The sequence below is a fragment of the Erithacus rubecula genome (assembly GCF_903797595.1).
Source record: "Erithacus rubecula genome assembly, chromosome: 3".
In the NCBI taxonomy this organism is placed as follows: Eukaryota; Metazoa; Chordata; class Aves; order Passeriformes; family Muscicapidae; genus Erithacus; species Erithacus rubecula.
The window spans coordinates 132,880,057-132,903,521 of record NC_136689.1 but is presented as its reverse complement, the minus strand read 5'-3'; the positions used below and the strand labels follow the sequence as shown (position 1 = coordinate 132,903,521).

General features: G+C 40.5%; 1 protein-coding gene across 3 annotated transcripts in view; it reads left to right on the top strand.

The window, feature by feature from the left end:
* Window positions 1-3,205: 3,205 nt before the first annotated feature.
* Window positions 3,206-23,465, top strand: part of CSMD3 (CUB and Sushi multiple domains 3) — a 568,112-nt gene continuing 547,852 nt past the window's right edge. For all 3 annotated transcript variants that reach the window (XM_079302232.1, XM_079302231.1, XM_079302230.1), the window contains exon 1: window positions 3,206-3,543. In XM_079302232.1, coding sequence (XP_079158358.1) covers window positions 3,366-3,543 — 178 coding nt within the window. In that variant the 5' untranslated portion in view covers window positions 3,206-3,365. The remainder of the gene's footprint in view (window positions 3,544-23,465) is intronic.

The following is a 23,465-nucleotide window of genomic DNA, read 5'->3' as shown; positions in this document are numbered from 1 at the left end:
CGCATAATCTACAACTTAAACCCAGAATCACACAAAACATTATGGGACATCAGTATTGAACAACAAATCAATCACAAGAAAAATGCAACACCACAGTATTTGGAGGGTTGAGATGGGGGGTGAACTATGAAGAAATTCCAGTCCATCTCTAGCATTAATAGTACCAAATGTGTCTAACATTTGTCTTAGTAGCTGCAGTGCTATTTTTAAAATGCATCTAAATTACTTGGAAACCTAAGGGTCATTGAAAATTAGTAAGAATTTCACCATAAAAAAAAAAAAAAAATCTTTGGTCCATTTTTTTAACTGTAAGCATTTATTTGTTCATGTTCATTTGGTTCATCTAACTGATGAACCAAAATTTCTTTTTCAGAAGTAATACAGATAACTTGCAGCATAACTCTTGCTGGATGTCAAACAGATGTGACCTCTAATGACAGTAAAATAAGACTTCTAAATAAGTTAGGTACTGAAGTACTGAGCAATGCAATGAATGAATTACAAATAACAAGTCTATAAATTCAGTATCTATTTCTTATCCTCTACAACCAATAAAGCACTTACCCCAAGGGATTTTGAATTTCAGAACCAGAAAGTGCTCTTGGGGGAAAAAAGGCAGAATTTTATTTGAACGACACACACCACAAAACATGAATACTCAAGGTATGGCCATCTATGCTGTTCTGAAAGCATGGGTCTCCAATTCGGGAGTTTGAATCCAGTTTGAATTACTCTTGAAAAAAATGGATTTGAGTTACATGCATAAATGTAAATACATGTATATAGTAAAGAGAGAAATTCTGTAATTAATAAAAACAGTTGACAGGTTTAGAACAGAATTATTTTCACCTATCTAACTTTAGCTAAAATAAGGACCACTTATTCTAAAATATTGGAAATTTTTAAATGAAATTTTGTCATAACACTGATCCTAACATGACACTGCCCTTAACACCAACACAAGGCTCACATTCACTTGTGTGATCACATTCTAGTGTCACTGCAGAGGAAGCAAACAAGCCTACCAAGTTTCAATTACAGCAGTCACACTTCAAGAGTTGTGTCTGCAAGAGAAGGCTGTGGATGGTACACAAGGCTGTGAAATATACACCTTTGCTTCTCCCCAGTCAACAAACGTAGGGATTCAATGGGGCTGGTTAGTGTCAGCATTTGCAGCTGAAGGTATTCTTTCCTCATATATTCGAGCTGCAGAAGTGAGCTCAGCCAGCCATACGCAGAGCCACCCTCTGAATCGCTGCTGCCCTCACTGAAAGAGGGTTTGGCTTTAAGTACAGGTAGAAGAAAGGCATGTACTGCTCACCCTCACACCTCCATGGGAGCAGAATTATAGCCATGCAAACCTCCTCTTTCACACTGTGCTTTGGAAGTAAAGGGTGAATCATTACTTTTTCGGATTTCTTCAATACTATTATCTATGGTACTGTGGTACTATTACATATATTGTGTATTTATAGAAATATGGAGCCATACAAATTCATACATGCACCTACACCTATATAGAAAGCCACAGCTCACAAAGCTCCTAATCAGGATATATCTTTCCACAAATACACTCTATGCATCTAAGACACATGCCCACACACTTGAACACAGGGAAATGCAAACACGCCTGTGGACACACCTGTAAAGATCCATGCTTTGTAACGGGCTGCCAAAATTTCCCAGCTCACACACCCATGTCCATCGGCACCTCAGATTATGCATTTACACAGCTCACGCACCATATGCGCATCCATGCAAAAACTTAACAAACCTATATGAATGAACAGTTGTGTGAACAAACCCGTGCGCACACGCATGCAAGACAAAGCACGTCAGAGGCACACATACTGACGTGTAAGAACACATTCGCACAAATACACATGCAGAAAACACACAGGTACACACAGGCACCGAAAAGAATCCATGCACACACACAAACACACAAGTGTGAACATATGCAGAAAACACGTGTGCGCACACCCGCACTGAACCGCACGGGCACCATCACCCAGCACACGTGCGCTCACACCCAACACGGCAGCACAGGCGAGCACACACAGACACTCAACGTGCGAGCGCACCCGCAGGCACAGCGCACCCAAACACACAGCCCGCCCCGAGAGAAACCTCCCACGCACGCACTGCGGGTCCGACACACGCACCCCGAGCGCGCAGAAATGCACCATCCAACACCCCCGCGCACCTGGGACAACACCCCCGCACCCGCCCACCTGCGCGCCTCCGCACCGCGGGCGGTGCCTGCGCGCCCCCTCCACGCTGGAAACCGCCTGCCCGCGCAGCTTGCGCGGCGGTTGGGCGGGCAGGAGGGCAGCGCCAAGCGCGGTTCGAGTCCCGCAAGCCGGGCAGTGCCGGTCCCGCAGCCCCTCGGCTCCCCCGGCCGGTCCCGCCGTCCCCCCGCTCCCCCGGCCGGTCCCGCAGCCCCTCGGCTCCCCCGGCCGGCCCCCCCATCTTCCCGCCCCCGCGGAGCGGCGCGGTCCCGGCGGCGCGGCCGCGCGGCCGGCAGGTGGCGCCATCGCTCTTCCCGGCGGAGCCGCGGCCGCGCCGCCCCCGCTCCTCTCCCCGCCCGGCCCGGCCCGGCCCGGCCCGGCCCGCTGGGAGCCACCGCCCGCCCGCGGCACCGCCGGGCCCCGGCCCCCGCCCGCCGCGGCGAGGAGCCCCCTCAGCTGCGCCGCGGGGAGCTGGGCTGTGCCCGCCGCTCCCCCGCGCCCGCGGCGCCCGGCCTGTAATTAATGTCCCCGCGCAGAACAATCGGGCTGCGCATCCCCGCGGCCGCGCGCGGTGTGTGCCCGAGGCGCGGGCGAGCCGGGCGGTGCGAGCCGCGGTGGCGATGGCAGCCCCGCCACCGCACGTGCCGGTTGATAACGGGCTGTGATTGCTGAGCGAGCGGCGGGATGGGCGAGCCCCAGTGCTCCGGGCGCGGGGGGACCCCGCCACGCCGGCATCTCCCGAGCCGTTCTCCCAAGCAAAACTGATCCTCTGGAGGGAACAAGGGGGTGGGGGGAGAGGCTCAATTGCAAATGCTGTTCGGAGTTTATTGGAGGGAGCGTCTGAGCGCTGAGGTGCTCTCCCGTGGCTCCCGGTGGGTGCAGTGAGGAGGCAGGATTGTGGTGGGTTTCGGCTGTGCAGGGAGTTGGGGTAGCGGGGGGGTGGGGGGAGGAAAAGACACGATCGAGAGTAGCTGAGACTTTGTGCCCCCGTTGGAGAGATGGTTGAGTCCTCGTCAAGGTTGCTGTGGTATCCCAGAAACACCATTCACTCCGAGCTGTGACCGCGCACCATCAACAGCAACAACTCCGCTGCGCCTGGCCGAGGAATAGGAATTAGGAGCTCTCAAGAATAATATGAAAGGGATCTGCAGAGGGGAAATCCGTGCAAAGGAATCGAAATTAGCAGACTTTTGGGAAAGGGGATGTACTAAATGTGGCCGGCTGGACTTCATCCTGGTGAAGAAAATGGAGATTAAAAGTGGATTTACATTTTGGAACCTCGTCTTTTTATTGATGGTTTCGTGTGTGAAAGGTAGGGTAGTATTTGAGTGGTATATTTTTAGGGGTCTATTTGCTTTCGGTCAGGGCGTTGCAAGCTCTCGCCTTGTACGAAGGTGCATTTCAAAATTTATTTATCTCTTATTTTATATTTTTGCCCTTGGTACTTTGCAATGGAAATACATAAACGATCGCTAAAGCGGGGAGGAAAGAAGGAGTTGATTCAGAGCTCTCTTCGGAGATAGGAAATGTATTTGCTTGCCAGAGCTGGCGTTCAATGCAGTGACTGAGCTGGAGCTCAATAAATATTCTTGCAGTATGCTCAAACGGAGACGTGAGTTGGTTCATATAGCCTCTAACTAGTGTATATTCAAACAAATCCCACTGGTTCACTTTTTTAAGGTGACGATGATGTTAATGCGGGGTGTGTGGGGGGATTACCTACGATTCTGGTTTTCAGTCGAGCAGCGGGATCTTTGCGGGAATGTCTGTATCGATGCACTTATTAGTTTAACCCGTTGCGTGGGGAAAGTTACGGAGGAGCCCATCGTACGCATAGCCGTCTCACAGCCCGAAATGCGCTTCACGCTCAGCTGTCTGTACGCATGCAGGGCTCCCAGGCTGTCGGAGAGGTGCGTTGGTAATTCAGCCTTGGAGGCATGGTCTGTCGCTGAGATCGACACCTTTTCTCTTCCCTCCCTTGGTCCCTTTTCTCTGATGTATCTGAGGGAGTTTGAGTGGTGTTTTTTGTGTCTTTTTATTTTATTTTCTTTTTTCTTTCTTTTTTTTTTTTTTTTTTTTTTTTTTTTTTTTTCTTTCCGAGGCAGGGGCTATTTTGCTTTCTTATTGCTTCAGTGTTCGTGAAAGGAGAGCAAAAAGGAAATGTCTAGTTAGCGGCATAAATATCTTCACTAAGTCTGTGCCTGCAGACAGTTAAGGGAAATGCTACACACAGAGAAAAGAAGAAATATGTGGCTTGAATAATGTGCACCTGCCGAATTGCACGGGCATCGCTTAACAGAGAAGTGCCGATCCTATCACGCGTGCCTTCAGTAAAAGGATCTATTCTGCTACTCCCCACAGTCGGCTGCCTACCCGAAATAATCTCCCCTTGTTTGTGGCCAGTGATTAATATCCGATTAATCACCCTTTTATCCCCCTCCTCATCCTTATCCCTCCTCCCCGCCACAGTCATACACTCCCAGAATATTTAGTAGACATTATCGATCCTCTCCGAGTTTTTAGACTTGGTTATCGCCTACAGAGATTGCCTGCACGGGTGGGAAGGAGGTGTCTTGTGGGGGTGGCATTCAAAGGCGTGCCTTCCTGAGCTGGCGCTGGCTTGGATGAAACAGTTTATTGTAAAGCTTTGCAGCTGCTTTTCCCCCGATTTGCATCGCGTTGAAAAAGACAATTCGCGTTTCACGGGGAGGGTCTGGAGGGCTTTTACCTCATCCCGCGTTATCCTGACGCGGGGTATCCATGGGGAAGGGGCTTGCCTGCGACGTTTATGCACGCTGTAATTAAAGGCAGCCTTTCTCTGTTTGCATCTACTGAAGGGAGCCGCTCCCGGAGCTCTGCCCCGGTCTGGAGACGATTTTCTCTCAGCACCGACCCGCGCCTGTGGGGGCATTCCTTTTCCCCGGTTCAGCCGTGTGCCGTGAGCGCGTTCTCGGTGCTGGGTGCCGGGCCGGGCGCGCCGTGCGGGGCCCGCGGGCGCGGAGCGGGGGCGAGCGGCGGCTCCGCGGCGGCTGCTTGGCGAGCGCGAGTCGCGGGGCGGCAGCATCCGACCGAGGGACGAGCCGAGCGGCTTCCCGCACCTGTTGAGAGCCGCCGCTTGCCCTTGGGGTGGGGGAAGGAAAAAACGCCGGGATGAGGCACCAGAAACAGCCCAAGAAACAGCGAAAAAATGGGCTTTGCAAAACTGGCTGTTTCTCCTTCTTCCCATTGTCGGGGCCTAAGCTTCCCCGGTGCCAACCCTGGCAGTTTCCATAGGCTTCATTTGGACTGGGGCGGTTCTCCCAAAAAACTGCCGACCCAGGAAGTGAGATTTTACATTCTGGATGCGGGTTCTTTTAGGCAGCCAAGCCTTACAGAGCTGGCTTACACTCACTGCAGCACTGCATCTATTCAGAGCGTTTATATTAATTGTCTCTCTACTCCCGTGAATAAAAGTGTTTTACTTCGATTTACATTCCCATTATGTCAACACCTCTCGCCTCCAGAAAGCAGAGGCAAACGATGAATGAATAGCTGCCCACATAAAACATTCCAGATGTTGGGAGCAAGATGACTCCTCAGATCTTACATCTCTCTACCATTGCCTGGCAAGGCCTTTTCACCACACCCCATCTCCACAAGCCCTAGCCCATACCCTTACTTGCTTAAACACTTCTAATGTGTCCAGCATCACATCATAACCCTCAAACTGTTGCTGTCATTCCTGTCATCCAGAGCACTTCACAGCTTTGCTTGCTATCTGTCTCTCAGGCTTTTCCTATTTTTGTTATTGTCCTGTCACCATATCCCCAGTCTTGAGTTCTCCCATCATTACAGGTGTCAAACTATCATAGGATGCTTAAGGAACCATGTTCATATCTGAATAATTAGGCTTATTTATTAATATAGATGAAACAAATCCTTCATGTTTATCTCTAAATTCATGTCTCCTTGGAACCTTCAACAATACCTGAAAGCAGTTAGAAAAGGGAGAAGAAAACAGAAGACAGAAGAAAGGATATTGTCAGAACTGCAGAGGAAGTTATATATCCCGTTATGCCATGGAACCATCTCCAACAAAATCTTGCTTCAATAGGCATGGAGTAAAAAAAGAAAAAAAAATGACACCACTGAAAACTGAGAGGCATGAAAGGCATTAAAACAGACACATCCACGATCCAGCCTTTAGAAAAGGCCAAGCAGAGTGATCTCTGATCAGCTACAGGGAGTAGTGAATCCTGTACTCTTCCCTTTAGATGAACAAGACACCCAGGAAACCTCCCTCCCCTCATCCCATGGGAGAAATAAGAAGCACCATTGAGGCAAGGGAGATACAAAGTTTAAAGGAATAGGGATTGGAAAACTCTGCTGACCCTGACCAACTCCCTTACAGAAGGGGGGACGAGGGCATAAAAATTAGGCAGCATCAGTGAGCTTTGCCTCCTGGGATTTAAGAGAGAAGTCATAGATACTTGTATGCCTTCGGTTTGGCACCTCCCTCCAAAAAAAAAAAAAAAAAAAAAAAGAAAAAAAAGAAAAAAAAGAAAAAAAGAAAATGCTAGTGATCTGCTAGTGGAGGCAAATCAGAGAGGAAATCAAGCAAAATGCCCATATTCCACAAGACTCCTCCATCTCTTCTATTTGGCTGTCGCTCCAAGAGATAGAGCATCAAGGTCGACTTTTGTCTGCCTGGCTAAAATGAACCTTTGCCGCTGCTGTTGTTCCTCTGTTCCCCTCTTGCAGTTGTGACAAGCGGAACAAGGGCAGCTTTTAAAATGAAAGGGAGATGAAGCACTGAGATTTTAAACGGCTCATTGACAGGAGAAGTGATGAGAAAATGAAAAGCATTTCCATTTCCAGTGATGGGTACCTGGCATGTGCAGTATTTAGCAGGGACAAAGCGTGCCCTGCTTCTTTTAGCCACCTCTGCAATCTCCCTTTTCCTTCATTCCAACCTCAATCCCGCTCCCTTCGTGCTCTGCCAGCCCCTCCCCACCGCTTCCTTCCCAGTCACTTGATTTATGATGTTACTGACGATGGATATGGGATTACAGGCGGATGGCTTTCCTCAGTGGGGCACGGCTGGGCGCAGCGAGCTGCTGGCTCTGTCCCCGAGGCGGGAATGGTCGGGAGAGCAGCAGCAGGTTCAGGTTTCCTCATCCCCAGCCGGTCGATGCCGATGCTGCATCTTTGTGTGCGTGTGTTGTGTTAGTTCGTGTGTTTGTGTGAATGTACTCATGCAGGGGGGCAGGGACACACTGACTGGAGCAGAGCCAGCCTCGTCCTTCCTTTTCAACTCCTCCACACCCGCTCACCTCCTCTAGGGTGTCTCTTTGCTGTGAGCCCCCGCAGGTGACCTGGGGCTGGCTGCGCTCAGCGGGCTGCCCGCCGCGACCCGCCGGTTTCTCAGCTACGCAGTTCTTCAGGGTTGCAGGCAAAGTGACCCTCTCTCCCCCGCCTTTCTCAGGGCTAAAGCACGGCACGGCTGTGCCCCCGCTTTCCGCTCGGCTCCTCCGCCTCCTGTCCTGCAGGGCAGCAGTGGAGAGCACACGGCTCCTCCCAGCAGCACCAGCCGGACCCTTTCTCCTTCCCCCGCCGGTGCCGCTCGGGACTCGCGAAGGGCTCGGGAAGCCTCACCTTCACTTTGCTCTTTTTAATCGTGACAGGCAGCAGTCGCAAGGCGGAGCCGGCTCGGAGCGGCGGCTGCCCGGCGGCAGCCTCCCCCCGCTCCCGGCACCGGCACCGGCACCGGCACCGGCACCGGCACCGGCACCGGCACCGGCACCGGCCCTTAGGCTTTGCTTACTCTATCTCGGTCACTCCTGCACGTCTCCGGCTGACAAGTCTAAGGCATCTCTAGGGTGCTCGGTTGATTGGTTTGTTTGGCTGACACACAGAAATCGTCCCTCACTCCCTAAGCACACCCAGCCCGTTCCTCTGTGAGAGGCTCGGCACTTCAGGCAGCCATACAGGATGGAGAGACAGGCTCTAGCTTCAACTCCATTATCAGCATCTCAGTTTGCAAGCACTAGTGCATGAGACCTAAAAAATTCTGAGGATGTGCTTTAAAATTCCTCCTTTTCCAAGACTCCTGTGCAGAAACATAGCATAACCCTGTGTTTTTTGCTTATTTGTTTATACTGGGGGGGCGGAGGGGGGGGGGTACTTTTGAGCAACAAGTCTAGCAGGATAATTGCACATCTAGCTTAGTGCCCTTTATCTCCAGCCATCACAATTAGCAGCAGTCTAGCGAAAGACTGGAGAAACACAGCAAGTGGAGTGACTAGCACATCCTGGATTTCAGCAGCCAACAGCTTTGGGTCTCCTAAGATACAGGCTGCTTTTGAAACATGGCATTTGGAAAGGCATGGACTGGCCTGCGTTCCTCTCATTGTCTGTTCTCTTTCATTCTGCTGCCTTTTCCCTTGCCTTGCCTTGCCTTGTCTTTCCTGTTCCATACCATGGCATTCCTATAAATCCTACATTCTTTACTCTCTTCGTCTGGCTGAAAGCACTGGCTTGTATGGACATTTGTGATAAAATTGGTTGTTGTTGATGTGCTGTGAAGGCCTACCCACAAAAATTAGTCTTGTAGCTTTTTAAAAAAGTGATGTCTTAGACATTGATTTTCAGAGGTAATTAGCATTTACAATTTCAGGTGGCTCTAGTAAGGGTCTGGGGGACATGTTAACACCTCTGAAGCAAGGCCAAGTGAGTCCATCACTATGATGTTGAGACAGAGAGAAACAGTATAAGGAAAGCATCTATAAACTAAATTAAAATAGTATATAAAATTTTAATTCTATAGAATATGATAAAGTGGAATGGTAGGAATAAGAAAGTCTTTATGATCTGCTGTAAAATTAGTTGGGTTTTTTTTTCCCTTTTGCACTAATAGGAAACTTCAGTTCTAATTCCATGGGGTTGTGACATCTCAGCTTCAACTACTTGCTGATGTGTATCATACAGCTTGTGTTTCTGACCATAATGGTTAAGGTTGAAAGGACAGGACAAAGCCTTTGAGGGAAATTAGCTTACCAGTTACTAAAAGGCAATTTCCAGGAAAGAGCTGTCAGAGAACAGACAACCTGGTCTAAGCTGTTGGTTTTTTCCCTTAAACCCCTATAATTTTAAAACAACTCTTACTATACAAGATATTTGAAGAAGCAATATTTAAGTTCACAAATCAGAGACATGTCTGATAAAAGTAATTATTGCAAGGTTCTAAACCTTACCTCATAATTTTATTTAATTTCCTTGCTAGAGTTTATTGCAAAAATCCAGAAGTCTTACACGATTTAGACCCATGCCTTTCAATCAACTTTACAGAAGAATGTTTCCTTGTCAATGAAATTATACAATTTCTCTACAAAAAAAATAATATTTTTCTTTATCTAAAATTCAAGGAACGATATTTGGCAATTATCTTAGACCTAAATAGAACAGACATGTAATGTACCAGTTTTCACACTCCTTTATTTAAAAAAAAAAAAAAAAAAAAGCCTATTAGTATCAGAAAATGTTGAAGATCTTCCCAATATCCAGCTTTTCTTCTGGGAAGTAGAATGGAGAAGGATACTGGACTATAAGGAGGAATTTTTAATGCACACAGACACACCATTTACATTTGTACTTGCTTCCATTCCATTGTTTACCTTTCCTGGCCAGATTTACAATCATTGTTGCATTGCTTTGTTCTCACAGAATGTGTGAGATTTACTATGGCTTCATAATTTCAGCATTACAGATGCTGAGTACTGTTGTAAATGTCAAAGAAGGAAATAGTGGGAATTCATCATGTCCTTTCCAGGGTCTGAAATCTTAGTTGGGTAAGTTTATAGATTTAGGAACAGTGTTACTCATAAAGGGTGAGCCTCGGGATATTGGAAAATGGCAAACAAGGGATTCCAGCAGGGCTGGTCCTCTCATAGAGCTGTGATCTAGAAAAACAAGATGGGATGCAGCCAGCACAGACATAGAGAGATGGACTGTCCATTTTCCCTTGGATTCTACAAAATGCATCATAGTGTCGTGTGTCATATTTGCATTGTATCATAGAAATAAGGAAAATAACTGTAAGTAACTTAACCACAGAAGCATTCCTGGGGTGATGAATTCTCATCCCCCAAGGCCTGTAAATAACACAGACTGTCTTTGCCGTAGAACTGAAAGAATTTGGAGGCTTGAGGCAGAAATGACTGAGTTGATTACTTGGATTATAAAGCTATTGAATCTATATTTCTGACCGTGAATTCTGTTCTGTTTCCCCTATTTATGTATCTTATTAGCCTTATATATCTTTATGCATGTAACTTGTTTGATTTAATTTTTATGGAATTATGTATACCTGTATATTTACACCTGCATATATATATATGCATGTGTAGAAATTATATCCACATATTTGATTATGTTATGAAAAAATTCAACAGACTGCACTGTTACCTTGCAAAGTCACAGGTAACAACTTGAAACTTATGTGCTTCTTAAGTCATCTATTACCTCTTAATGTATTGTGTATTTCCAATCTCAGAAGGAAGTTCTGCTGTAATACATAATTGATTTCACTAACAAAAGAAGAGTGATAGTAGTGATAGCTACAAGTACTGTTCGGAGGAAGGCTTGATGAAAAGAAAAAACACTAGTTGCTAAAACCAGTAATTAAAAACTGATCCTAGCACATTAAAATTTGACTGACATATTTATTCCTACTGATTTAGGATTTTTTTTTTTAAATATAGTTTCTATAAACTGTTTTTAGCATATTTAAAACCTCTAATCACCTTTCAAGTGCAGAAAAAATGAACATTTATGTGCTATTTTCTGGTTTATTTTAATACTGATATTATCATTGGAAGAGGCTGACATATCATATATCAGAAGTGGCTGTATTTCAGTAGCAGTTAAAATGAGCCCTCTGCCATCATTATCTCCTCATAGAGCTGTTTTCAAACCCACCAAGCAGATACCTGCAAGTGTAGTTTGAAGTCCTTGGTGAAAATGAACCACATAAATGCAAAGTACAGATATTTTCATTGAACAAAGTGTTGAGCTACTTGAATTACAAAACCTTTCCTCCGCTATTTAATTTGGCCCATTACTAAAACTTCACAGTCTACAGTTAGTTTCCTTGATTGCTGTGCAGTTTTATTTGGGAACTGAAGCTTAGTCTAATTAAAATTATTCTTTTAAAAGCCTGTACTAAAAGTTGCATTTTTACTTCTGTGTATGAGCTTTGATCCAAAGGTAAATAGAAGTTATAAAACAGGATATAAAAAACACCTCTAAATTGTCTGCTGTTTGAGCTCATTGAAGGCAAAAGGAGAGTCCAGAATAAGATTTCTGAGAGTAGATTTTCCTATTTCTTTTCATACTAAGTTTTGAATTACAATTTTCTGTACATATGTTTTCCTTGACTTGTAGATATTAATTACAAGAGAAGCCATATATGCTAGATATTTTAATTAGAAGTGGTCTTTGGAAAACTCTTATTATTTTGTAAACCTAAGGATTACACAAGTAAATTGTTTATCATTAGACAAAAATAAACTATATATTTGGATAAAGTAGGAAAATGCTCTTTTCACATTTCATTGGTGGTCACATCAGCAGTTCTAAGGATGAGTCCACTGGATTCAGAGTAGTGGTAGTGTGCTAATACAATGTCAGGTGTAGTCCTTAGAACCCCAGAATAGTCCTGTTTTTTGTCAGGACATATGGTGAATTGCAACAGTTTTTAACCCAGTTTCAAGATTTCATATTAATTTTTTTTTTTTTTTTTTTTTTTTTTTTTTTTTTTTTTTTTATTTGCCACTGTCTTAATTTAAAGACATCTAATATGCTGAGTCAAAATCACAAGAACTGAAATATAGTGGAAAACGAAAGTCCAAATCCTGACTTTTGGGAAGCCTAGATGTTGAAACAAAGATTGGGGGAAGAAAAGGTCTTTGGCCCCCTCACATAATCATATCCATCAGCTTTGTGGTAATAGATGCTTTTTCCTTGCATCTCCAGGGGCATACAGGAACACAGACACATCAGTATTTCTGGTAGCAGGCATCTGTAACTGCATCCTCTACCAAGAAGAATTATGCCTAATTCATGACTGTGCTCTCATCTTCCGTGATTTCCCTTGAAAGTGTCTTTGCTGACACTTCAGTTATATGACTCCTGCTGACTTGAGCAATGCTTGTTGCATAGAATGGCAGAATTGGGTGGGTTGGCAAAAGACCATCAAGTCCAGCTGTTAACCCAGCAGTGCTGAGTGATGAGTGCCATGCATGACATGGCAGTTTAGTGTCCACGAGAGAAGAAACACATATGCTTAATAACTCGTAATAAAAGGGCAGTCTTTGCATCAATATAGTGCTCACAAAAGTTCTCACCTGATTAGAGAGTTTTTATCAGTATTATATATTGAAGTATATTGGCATTCACACTGTCAGCAGAGGAAAGTTACACCAATCAACCATATAAGACAGAGTCTTTTTGAAAACAAACTTATAATTTGCAAAGCTCTTTATCTGATATAGAAATGAGCTACAGAATCAATGTTTAATACAGAACAAGTTAAATGGCATTGCTGATTCCTGCATGCCTAGCTTCATAATTTTCCTAAGGATATGCTTCAAAATTCCTAAATCTTTCTAGTACTACAATTGCAGCCCTTTGAAACATGTATGAGTTTCTACACTATTTTCAGCTGCTTTTAAATTAGACTACTCATAAAACCCCCACCATTCTCCTAAGCTCTATCTATATATTTTTACTACACTCAAATCTAGCTCATCAACTAGCTCCTGTAATTTTTCTGAATTTATTCAGCCTCCTCTGCACTTCTGGGCTCCTTTCCCAAATTCTCTTCCCACTCCACAAGTACCACTGGAGAAGTCCCAATAACATAAAACCTGCAATAAAATATAGAAAGTTCTCTTCAGTTTCCATGTAATTTTTAAAGGCCTTTTTTGGCCCAGAGTCATAATCATGTAAGGGTAATAGGCTCGGAAATGAAATATCCTCCCAGCCTTACAGTCATAGATTAAACTTACTTTTTCAGGCAGTTCTTTGGATTTTATATAATCTCCAAGAAAGCAAGATTGGAAGAGTAGTTTTTCAGTTATATTTCTTTTCATTCTTCATTATATTGTGCCTGATTATTGTTTGGTAACCAAAATAATACCCATTCACCCCAAAGAAGAAAACTTAAAAGCACATTATTAAAAAATGTTCAAAATTTGATAATGAGATACTCTTACTCTTACTTGTATATAAACAAGTATAGAATCAGATAGTTAAAATTGGAACACTTGATATATTTTGTAAATCCAAGATATATCTTCTTGGTTTTTCAAGCTCTAATATATACAGTTAAATTGTCCAAGGGACATGGTAAAAGAAATTTTACAGATCTAATATTACTCCTATATTCTTTATTAATACCATCGTTCTGGGATAATGAGTTGTTGGGACTCTGGATTCTACATAATATTGTAGAAAAATAAAATAATTAAAGAGAAAAGGAAAAAAAAACCTCCCATACAATAAAACAGGGCTAGATTTGTAGGGGTACTGTTACACGCGTGTTCCCATTGACTATGTCTGTTCCAGTGAAGTCAGGAGAGTTTGCTGTGTATCTGACTTGTGAAAGGGACTGTTCCAAATTGCTCCCTTTGGGACCTCCTGTATTCACCACCTCTTTGAAATCTATTGATAGCTGAGTTAACACAAGTCTGAGAGTCAGAGTGTGCCACAGATACCAACTAAGGAGAGAAACTACTCATCAGAACCACTGTAATTATTAAGAAAACATGAATTACGTTCTAGAATTTGTAATAAATCTGAGGTAACTATATGGAAAATGAATAGTTTATTTTAGAATATTGTATACAATACAATGAACATTGAATCATCACTTCTGAAAACAAAATTGCATTGTAATGTTGAGGTTTTCTCTGAAGAAGGTTTTCTTTATTCTTACAAGTTTTAATATTGTACATTATTAAGCTAGTACACAGTGTTCTGTAGGTGAACATTCTCTGGCCAAACTGATGTGGATATATTTATTTGATCAACTGTTTCTCCTCATTGGCTTCCTCCATGCTTCATGTGTACAAAATTTACTTCCATTATCTCTTTTCTATCATATCTTTTTTGTGCTTTTAATTCACAGATTGCTCTGGGCGAGGTTCCTATTCTTTGTCTGGCACACTTGGACGATTGTGCACTTTTTAGAAGTTGTATCTTTGATTTTTCCTCTTTTCCTGTCTCTTATCAGTATTACAAATATGCCCATTATCTACTTGAATATCTGTATTTTTACAATCCTAATGTTTTTGGTTTTTTTTCCTACCCGACAATACTATTTTTTATTTCATTTCTATTGACGGTCTAATTAATGTACCTAACAGTGTTTCTATTTCACACTGCTTGGTGGCTCTAAGTCTTCCCACTCAAAGCTTCTTACTTCTCAAGTGAGAAGCATGCTTTTGAAAAAGAGTGATCATCCATTTAATTATAACCTTGTTGAAGTATTTACTAGTAGATTACTTTAGAGCTTGTCCCCACTGAACTGAAGATTTGCCACTGACTTTTAGCAGAACAAAGCAGATTGATACTAAAAAGCAAAATACTCATTTCAATGTAGAGGAGTTTATTTACGATGTGACAGCTGTACAGAGCTGTTTATGCTTTACATGGGACTGAACTGATGAAACTGAAAACAGTTGAACTCCACCAGATTCTTTTTTGCCTAAATGGTATTAGAGCTAGGTGGCTAGGCTATTGAAACTCTCAAAAACCTTTCAGGCTTTGGTCTTTTTCTGTTCACTGTCTCATGAAGTGAGTCAACAAAAGCAATGTTTCAGATGATAAGATTGATATCAGGTTTTATTATAGTTTTCAAATCCTATTCTAATTCATCATTCATTTATGAAGATGGCAGGAGGAAGACTACAGTTGCAAGATGACCAAAAATCTAAAATCCTTTTTAAAGCTTAAAGTAAATAATATCAAAATTTTAGAAGACAATGAGTCAACAGTTTATTCACCAATCACTTTTTTTTTTTTTTTTTTTTTTTTTTTTTTTTTTTTTTTTTTTTTTTTTTTTTACTGCTTTGGTCTAAAATTTGGCAGAAACACATGAGAAGCCCTGAGAGTTTAAAGTTTCTGGCTGATCTCTAAATCTAAAACAGCTGAGCAGATTTAAATATTTTGTGTAAACAAATTTGCATCCAGGCTGCTAATCTGCATGCCAGCTTTCAGCTTGACATTTTCTGAAATGATGGAAAAATGCTAAGCCCTTAATACTAAATGGAGTTCATAATGGAAATGCTGACAGACCCTTAATTACCTGTATTGTGATTCTGCTGAAAGCTTCTTTATCTGTCTAATCTTTCACAATGAAGTTAAATATATAAATTCTTGAGAGGAGAAAAAAAAGAAAATTTGTGTTGGAAATACTGAACTGCAGTAATGCTATATTTTCTTCCAGACATCCAATTATGGAAGCAGCAGTGACGAAAAAATTATTTCAAGAAAAATGTAGTATTATCTGTGCAAATGTAAAGGCAGACAGTGATACTTAAAAGTTTAGTTTAACTTCCATTTTTCAATCTTTTTTGAGTCACCTTTCTGGCAAAGTATGACTAAACAGATGCAATCAACCATTTTTAATATAATAATGAGGTATTATCACAGAAGAAATTTCTATTTGACTTGATATGGAATAGCATCACAAGCAACAAAAAATACCCAAATTATCATTCCATTGCCCTAATACTGTATACTTGTGCTTATCTCTTCTGCACTTAATGGAGGAGGAAGTAAAGGATAATATGAGAGGAAGGTCATTGTCTGGACTCTAGTTTACAAATTCTGTAATGTAGAAACTCCACTATCTGCCAACTTTAGAATACAGTCTTTAAGATTCTCTGGAAGAGTTTTTTTCATTTTTTTTCCCATTTCCCCCATGAAAATCTTCCCTTTTGTCCAGGCTACAACCACTTGAAAAGCTAGACAGTATTTGCTCTGCAGAAATTGCTTAGGTTGGATGACTCAGACATATCAGCCCTGCTCCAGCTCCACACAATCTCTGTGCCCCAGCCAGGGCACACAGCTGTGCCTGTAGAACAGCTTTCACACATGACAGTGGTCCTTCAAGGAAACAGAATATCCTCCAGCATTTTTGCCTTTGTGGTTTGCTGAGCGAATGAAATCTCTTTCTCCAAGGTTCCCACAGCAACGACTGACAAAGCTCAAAGAAAATATCCTGAATGAAAATGAGAAACATACTACTCTGATACCTTCTTTCCAGACTTCTGCCTTCTCCAAAAACAGACCTGTAACTTTAATTTTTTTGCTTATGAAGAACTACTTCAGTTCCAAGATCAGCTATTTGCCCATCTCTGTATCTGTTTTAGTATAATTCTGCCTTTTTTTGGCATAAGGAGATTAGAACTCTGGGCAGTGCTCAAGATAGGGGGTGAATCAGTGTTTTCTGTAGGGGATAAGTTTCACTCTCTTTGTTTTACTCTTCCTGATTGTGGTAGTGTCATGGAACATGAAGTCAATTTTTTCAAAGAAATTTCACTGGTGTGTCTGAGGTCAAAACTCTGAGTTCCAGGTTCAGCATCATGCAGGTATAATTTAGTTATATTTTCCTATATGCAAATTAATCTTTAAAATTTGCCTACTCCTGCATTTGCACACCTATTGATTATGTGAAGACATTCTGGAGTACCTTGACATTGGTGCATCATTTGATTACCCAGAAGACCTTAACATATCCATTCTTGCAACTTTCCATACATACTCCTTACTCTGTTGAGGATAGAGATGTGAGTAAAACTGATCCCATCACTAATCTGAAAGCAGTAATCCCACTTGTGCTTCATCATCCAAGCAAGTGATCATCATCTATTATGTCTTACATTTTAACAATTTAAGTTTGTAAAAGAATCTGTCCACCTGCGGTAAACTATTTTTAATAGCTTTTGGTGGCAAGCCTTGTCCAGAGATTTTTGCATGTTGACAGTGACTGAACTTAAAAATATTATCTTTTCTAATTAATGGATTTATACCCAGGATTCCGTTCTCTGGTGTGACAGCTTTAACCAGAAGAGCTGCCTGTGTATATTGCCTTCTCTGCTATGCAGAAGACCCAAAAATATTTTCTAAATCAGGATACTTTTCATAGTACTTTTGAGGTACAATAAGACTGTACTTTAAAAGCTCACTTAAAAATATATTACTGGAAATGGCATATATATTGCAGGAAATGGTGCTGTTTCTATTGGAAACACTTTCTAGAATTTGGACTAAACTACTGTTCCAAGCAAAATGTTAGAGACACTGAGCTCTTGCAGTTGTCATGTTCCAGATGAGATGTTTCTGGCATGTCTGGTCCTGAAAGATTGCATGGTATTTTTCACAGAAGATTATTATTAGCCTTCATCTGCTGGCTGAATTCCAATTTGGATAATTACAGTCTGCTATCTAAATTTTCTACACAGAGTGTTGCAAATAACCTTCTACACTTCCTTTTCTGATCTTCTGAGAGGCATTTCTGAGAATTATTAAATAATAGATCTATTTAGTCTAAAAGGCAGCTGCTTCTAAATGCTAGGGGAAAGTAACTGTTTTAAAAGATGTGTTGACTACTCTGTGCTCAGTGATAAATTACACAATGACATAGGTGTAGGAAATGCTCCTTAGCACTGTACAAAAAAATAAGGAAACTAGTTCCTTAATAAGATTGCTGCAATTTAATTAAGAGTTCATGGAAACATTTTAGATAAACAATCAAATATGCTCTACCAAGACAAGGAGTATGAGCCTGAAGAAATCTACATAGAACATTTTGGAAAAGTTACAAGTTATTGAAGGTTGAAATAAAGATTTCTTATTCAAGATGAAGGATTAATACACACAATAGTGGTACACAGGAGAATATAGAAAAGTGCAAAGCTGTGCAAAGCTTTGAACTTCCTTAGATACAAAAAAAAAATCAAAGAGAGAAAATGGGTCAGTTGGACCAGTCATGAAGTCAAGTCACAGTTTTGAAATAAATGGATGAAAAGGAAAGATTTCAGATGTAGTTGAGTACAACATTTTGTTAAGTACATACTAGTTCTGTTGTTTGTTTCAATGTGAGAAAAGATAGGAAGGGAATTCAATATTAATCACAATTAGTCAATATATTTTTGAACATGTGTAATTATTGGACTAGTTTAAGGATAATTTGTTAAGCTTCAGCTCATTGGTCCATCAAAAGTGGTGTTTGCTGTTCCCTCTTGACCTCATGGTAAGTAGCAGCATTCAGCAAAACAAAAAAGAGATATGAAGCAGAGATGCCACAGAAATGTCTTGATTCAAAAGGTGTTCCCATTTTCACTATCTCCATCTTTTCTTGGTGCCTGTTGACATGGATGTGTTAAACTAGCAAAAACCCTCTCCTGTACAGTTTCTTCCAACCTTGTTTGCCTCCCACAGAATGCCCTCTCTCAAGCCCAAAGAGTTTTGCTCTCCATGAAGAAAAGATGAGAGTGTCAACATTTTTGCTCATGATTGTTCCACCCTGCATTTTGAAAAATCTGTACAGGTTCATGGTAAAACTTTTTTTTTTTTGGGGGGGTGGGGGGAGTTACAGAGAACAGTACAGCATAGTTGATGCAACCACAAAATAATTCGATGACTTCTGGTATTGTTTGGCACTATTTTAGTTCAAGAAAAAAAAAATCATACCCACTCGTGTGCTGAAGCTATGTCTAAGCTCAGTCCAATCTGTTAAAAAAAGCACAATAACAAGATCATTTTACATAATGTTATGTGCAAATTAGGTATTCACTGGGTTGATGCATGTCTGGATTGAATGGAAGTAGAGGTGGTTTATAGTCCTTTGAGAAACCATTTAAATCTGGTTCCAAGAAAACTCTTATTACAATGCAGGTGGTTGTGTTGATTGTGATCTTGAAGATTAAGGATATCTCTATTTCTCTGATGTTACAGAAACACAGAAGGCTTTTTGGCCTGATTGTCACTATGACTTACCGTTGCCAAAAACTGCATTAACTGCTATTTTGGAGCCTCCTCAGTACAGAATTTTCATTATCTTAGTTTCTTGTATGAATACAAAATTAGTAAATATGAGTGAAATGCAATATGCACAGTTCCAAACCAAGTAGGAGCATTCTTAAGATAATGATCAGGAGAAAAATGGAATGAGTTAATTTCTCTCTTAAGCAGCTTCATTATATGTTGGATAGTGAAACTTCAGGTACTTTAGTGTGCAATTTACCACTACATTGCCAAAAAGATTCAGTATATATATATGGCAGTTCAAAACGCACTTTGAAGTCTTCATTCTTTATAGTTGTGTAAGAAATTGGCTTCAAGGGAGTTGATACTATCCTTTGCTAGAGAAGAAACAAAAATAAAATCTTGAAGTTAGTGGGTCAAATACCATCTGCTTTAATTACTTTAAACAGATGGAAACCAAGAATAATTATTATTCATAAAAGCCTTTTTATATACTTTTTCAAGGGGTGTTATTGCAAGATTTTTTCAGTTACATAAATAGCAAAGTGAAAAAGAGCAAGTAATATCACCTCATATCTGCACATTAAGAAACAGCAATAAAAGGTTTGTTTTATAAGTGCTCTGAGAAGCACAAAAAAATCTAATGTTTGAGATCAAACTTGATTGAAGGATTTATTTCCAATATTTAATTATTTCTTTGGTTTTTTATCATTGGGTTTCAGTAATGCATGCCATTTAGAGGGCAACTGGGAATTAATTTTTTGGGAATTTGATTTTTCACTAGGAGAAGAAAACATAACTCTTTTCAGATAAACTTTCAGATAATGCTTGATTTCTACCAGCTGCAATGAGATTTAAATGTACACTTTACTACTCTTTCAGTATTTGGCTTATGATTCTGCTACTGGACAGTCTGAGAATGAAACTCTGCAAATTTTAAAAATTGACAGAGTAAGAGTTCGTTCACACATGAACGATTTATTTTTTCCTAACAATTGCTCCACTTTTTATAATTGTACTACATTTAAATTTGCATTTATATGTGGGTTATTTCTGATTTTGGTCTCACTAACATACCATGTTTTTGCATCTAAAATCAAACATTTTCCTGCTGACTAGTGGAGTGAATATTCTTATATAAAATGCCGAAACATATAAAAAATTAAAACCACAGCCAAACAACTGTATCACCATGGCTGTTTAGACCCATGCATTTTCTCAGTGTCCCACCCTTCTGAGCTCGCTGACTATCTGTATCAGCTTCTTAAAATTTCTCAATATCCATTCCTATTATTATATACAATATAATATATTATTACATTATTATCTTCAATTCAGGGTATACTGGTATAAACAAACTTACACAGTTACAAGTGCTGAAATAATTTACTTCCTACAGTCCATCAGCACATTTCAGCTATGAGGCAGCAGGTTCTTGAATTGCAATTACACAACTACAAAATAGACATATGAGAATGTCTGATTCTTCTTTCACTCACTTATGGTTGTGAACTCAGTCTTCTGTAATAGCATACCTTTCTTCTTATTATTTTTTTTAATTTATTTCTGGTAGTTTCTAAAAAAAGAAGAGTTTGAGTTTCAGAAAATGGAAGGAAAAAAGGGAGGGTTCCTCAAGTGACTCTTGTTCTCCAGATTTCAAAGACTAAAAAATCTGAGAAAATAAGTTTTATATTTGCAAAAATAATAAGCAAAAATAATTGTTGCTTGTTTCTGCACTTTAATAAGAATACACTGTATGTTGCTAGTTAACTGCAACTAAATTACAAATTACAGTTTTGCCTTTGATATATTACTTTTCCTTCCCAAGACAATACAACACCTGTTTATCAAAACTGCTTAGGCAACCTCACAAAAAATAATTTTTTTTTACTGTTTGTATTATTAATATTGTGGCAGGTTTTTGGTTGGTTGGTTGGTTGGTTCATTGGTTTGTTGGTTGTTCTGTTCTTACTTGAGAAGGGGTCTAGAAGTTTTTTTGTCTCATCATGATTACAAGATTTCACAAACAATGGATCACTTTCCCAGTTGAGAGTGAGAAAGAAGGAAAAAAGAGCCAAATAATCTTTGTGAGAGTGTTTAGGGCAACATATTCTGGCCTGACTCCAGAGATGCTGCTCTATAGAGACAGTTAAAGGGCAATTTAAATTTCAGTTTGGTGAACACTTTGTGGTCCTTTGGGTTAAAAGTTGCTACTTCCATGTAGCATTACTTCAATAGCAAGCCTTACAATTCTTTCAGGTATCTCCTATTGTTTTCTCTGCTCAGCTGGGAGGTTTATCTGCCAGTGAGCCAGGCTAGCTGCTCACCTGTACAGAGCAAGTGGAGCTGCAGGGAACACTGGATGCTCCTCCACAGAGCACAAAGCTGCCATGCAGAGTGGAACATCCTCTGTGCTAACTAGGCCTTTTCCCAAAGTATTCTAATAATTTCACACCACATTATACTGTGAGACTTAAATGACTGAATGTCTCCTTTGAACATTCAAAGGTTCCCTACTCTACTAGCTCAATGTTATCTCTTTTTACATTGCCTCGTGGCAAATTTGTTGAATATACTTTAAGAAAAGGGAGATCATTGGTATCTTATTTGCATACAAACGTCATATTATTTCCAAATTATCTTCTTTAAGCATCTCATTTTCCTAGGATGTTTTCTTCTGCCCGTATGAAGTTTGCTCATTCCATATGCATTCTTCCATTAGTGTTTTGTTGCATAACAGATTTTCCTTTCCTCTTTTATTCTCTCCCTAGATATTAAGTGCTAAATTACACCATGGTAAGAACATCAGCAATACTTCACAATTAAGTTTTACTGACTTATACCAAGCTAGTCAGAAAAGTTAAGACAAAAGTGATACAAAATTAAAAAAAAACCAAGCAAACCTCTTCACTTTCTCACTGCATAGGAAATGCTTGTATGGCTTGAATATTCCTATCATTGTCACTTTGCCTAAAACTTACAGAAAATTTCTCAGGCTCATAATGCCTTAGGCAGCAGCCCCTATGTTTTCCCCTCCCACAGGAAAGAAGAAAAGGTTTCCTTACCCCACAGCCTTCATTGGTGTCTTTGGCTCATGCCAGTGATTGTATTGTTTTTGTGTTGTATGAAAAATTTGTGCTTTGAGGGACACATACTTTGAGGGATAGGGGAATGGGAGGTGATTTTTCTAAGAGAAACATAATGAAAGCAAGTTAATCTCTGTACAGTTACAAGTGTTCTCACTGCTGACAATGTCTGAACAGCAGACATGCTGAGATGTAATGGGGAATCACAGCTTCAGGGAGCCATCTGTAGATCTCAATGCAAAATCATTCAACCCAGCAAAGCTAAAGCAGAAACAGATCTATTTGAATTTTTTTTTGTTCATCTGAGAAAAGACTTTCTAAGGAAGATTACAGAAGAATTAATAGATTTCAACTCCACCTTATTTCTTTATCTTGATCAAAGTCCTTTAAGCATGGTTTTTATGCATTACATAATTAACATTGTACCATTTATTGAGAAAATGTTATGTTATTCCTAAAAGGACATTTTCATTGCAGCTTTAGAAACATAGAGAAATATGTAATTATGAAATTCCTTAACTTATATATTCTGGAGTTCACTAACTGGAAAATATCCCAGCTGATATTTCTATCAAATTTCTAACGGGAAGTGTTGGAACCTGTGTTAGGACTGAGAAAAAGTTAAAATGTTCTTTGAACCAGAATTCTGTCCATTGCTTCTGTCTACATGACAGATTAGCAAGGACCTAAAGTATGTACAGAATGAAATGAAATACTTATTTGCCTTATAATACTTATTGGAACTGTTACTTGCTTCACATATTCTACATACGATAGGAATTATAAAGTGGAAAAAATAAAATTAAATAAGAGATCCCATGGCAAGTCTTTGAAAAAAGATGTCTCACAAAGATTGCCATACATACTCCATTGTTTCTGGATTTCATGTGCTTCCTTTCACTGTCAAGTACTGAACCAAATATCACTATACTTATCATTGCTAAGTCCATTGGGCCTGTTGCTTAACCCAGGCTTTCAGGTCCATAGCAAAACAGACATAACAGATACAAATAGTGAAACAAGCATGAATTCATCACTAATTGCTTAGAACTAAGACAAAGATATTTCCTTTTCATTGCTAAAAAGAAATTATAGTATATGAACATACAATCAGTTT